Here is a 2,228-nt window from a genome sequence, read left to right as displayed (position 1 = left end):
TTTACCAATAATGAATGATGCAGTTATTTGCTCAGAACAAACACACCCTTTCAATTACTTCTGATCTACAAATACTGAGGGAAAAACTGTATTCTCACCCCACAGACTTAAATGAGAGAGACAGAACCCAGAAACGAAATTGGGGAAAGCCTGCATTCCTGAAAATTCCATGATTTGTTAAAGCGACCCATGGCACTGGGACTTGGGGTTTGAAGAAATGAATCCTTAGATTTAGGCCTTTATTTCAGTGCTAGACTTTCCTGCTTAAACTAGGGCAGTGGTTCTCAGTCCTGACTTTACAGTCACTTGGGGAGCTTTTTAAAAATACCAGTGGTTGGACCCCACCCCAGACCAATAAAATATGACTCTCTAGAGTGGTGACCAGGCCCCCTACTGTGGAGATTATGATTCAGAAAGTCTAGATGGGGCCCAGGGTCTGTATTTTAATAAGTACTTCAGGTAAATTTTATGACCAGTTAGTCTGGGAAACACTGTCTTAACCTAGCCTAGTTATTAGCTGCTGTTCTCTGATCTGAATTTTTCTTTAACCTTGTAATAGGTATTTACCACTTAGGCAAAAAAGCATTCAAAATGATAAAAACTCAGCATATCATTTTAAAACTAATTTTCCGATAGCAAAACATTTTGCAACATATCAGTTAATTTTTATTTCAAAAGAAATTGCCGTCTGTTTTTCTTAGATACCCGAACCTTTTATTGTTGTTTTTGATTTTCAGGAAAATAAATCTGTTGAAGAATTTTAAGAGTCAAATCTTCTGAGCCTAGATCTACTGCTGTCTGCACCTCTGAGACCTCCTCCATCTGAGAATTACCAGGTCTGACAACACTTTTCCTCCAGCCTACAGTGAGGGATGTCAACAGAACTGTAGAAAAGTCACATCCTCTAGACTTCCAACCCTCAAGCTGTGGCAGCTGGAAAGAAACCTTACAAGTGCCATCCCTATGGGGCATTCAGAAAGACTAGAAGCCTAAAAACTCAGATATGCTGAGCCTGAAATATACAGAAGCTTTTAGAAAGTCTCCCCACCGAAGAATCCAGTTGAACTCACATAATTAATGCACACATTTAGATGAGCTGTAGATAAAATAGAGCTCTTTCTCCCTCTACCAAAAGACAGGAAAAGTCCGATTTAGTATTCAGACATTCTGGTCTCCATACCAGTATTATAAAGCAGTTTCACCATATTTATTTTAATCAGTATATGAGTAGGACTGTGGAAAGTAAAATATTTTATTTATATTTTTAAAAAAATGATTAAGAAGTTCTGATAAAAAACTATTTGGGAGGGGGATGCTTGTGCACTACTGACTTGGCTCTCGTTGTGATTGCTTTGTGTATGAGATTGTTAGAACACCTCCAGCATATTCAGAGACAGCCTAAGTGACTGTGGAATGCCTCAAGGGCAATAGAAATCAAATAGAAATAGGTACCAACTCAAGTCTTAAGTGATGACGGAGGTGCATTTCAAGTACCATGGGAATCTCACTGGGCGGGCCCATTTCCCCACCCTGGCAACAGAGGTTGACACTACTTCAGAGAAGTATTCCAACCTGTATATGTATGTGGGCTTATTCCTGAGCCTCCTGGCCATTCTCCTCATCCTGCTCTTCACAATGCTCCTTCGGCTCAAACATGTCATCTCACCCATCACCTCCGAGAGCACAGAAAGTGTTCCTCAATTTACAGACGTAGAGATGCAGAGTCGAATCCCCACTCCTTAGTCAGGAAGAAAGTGAGCTTTAATGGATCTCAGTGATCCCTTGTATGTTGATGTCCAGGAAAGCTGACTTTGTTGCATGTAGCTTCCCACGTAGGAAATCAACAAGTTGTTCACTTAACAAGTTGTTCATGTTTTCTCTATGTTATTCTTTATCTTGACTCTGCTTGTGGGATATCTAAGAGGTTTGACTCATTCCTTGCCAGGAATATAGGAAATGGCAGCTGGTTGGGAGGGCAGGTTTCCATGGTAACCAAAGAGAGCCTGGGCCTTGAGCAAACCTCAGACTGCAGAAATTCACATGCAGCTGTTGTAAAAAACACATGACCCTGGAAGCTCCAAGAACAAGGGAAATTTGCCTTTGAAAGGGCTAATTGTTCAAAGAGGGTATCCCAAGAAAGGAACAAGCTTTAATTTAGCAGTTGGACCCTAAAGAATCACCTCTGCTTACATGAAGTTAAATCATGTTGGAGGTTAATGGAAGTGACC

General features: G+C 40.5%; 1 protein-coding gene across 1 annotated transcript; it reads left to right on the top strand.

The window, feature by feature from the left end:
* Nucleotides 1-1,470: 1,470 nt before the first annotated feature.
* On the top strand, nt 1,471-1,743 carry SERTM2 (serine rich and transmembrane domain containing 2). Its single transcript, XM_060086249.1, has one exon. The coding sequence runs from the start codon at nt 1,471-1,473 to the stop codon at nt 1,741-1,743; it is 273 nt and encodes a 90-aa protein (XP_059942232.1).
* The last annotated feature ends 485 nt before the right edge of the window (nt 1,744-2,228 follow it).

The sequence above is a fragment of the Mesoplodon densirostris genome, chromosome X (genome assembly GCF_025265405.1).
Source record: "Mesoplodon densirostris isolate mMesDen1 chromosome X, mMesDen1 primary haplotype, whole genome shotgun sequence".
Taxonomy (NCBI): Eukaryota; Metazoa; Chordata; class Mammalia; order Artiodactyla; family Ziphiidae; genus Mesoplodon; species Mesoplodon densirostris.
This window is presented reverse-complemented; position numbering and strand designations above follow the sequence as displayed.

What these genes read in the sequence shown, in the direction of transcription:
- SERTM2 (XM_060086249.1), top strand. Translation starts at nt 1,471, where the DNA reads ATGACGGAGGTGCATTTCAAGTACCATGGGAATCTCACTGGGCGGGCC.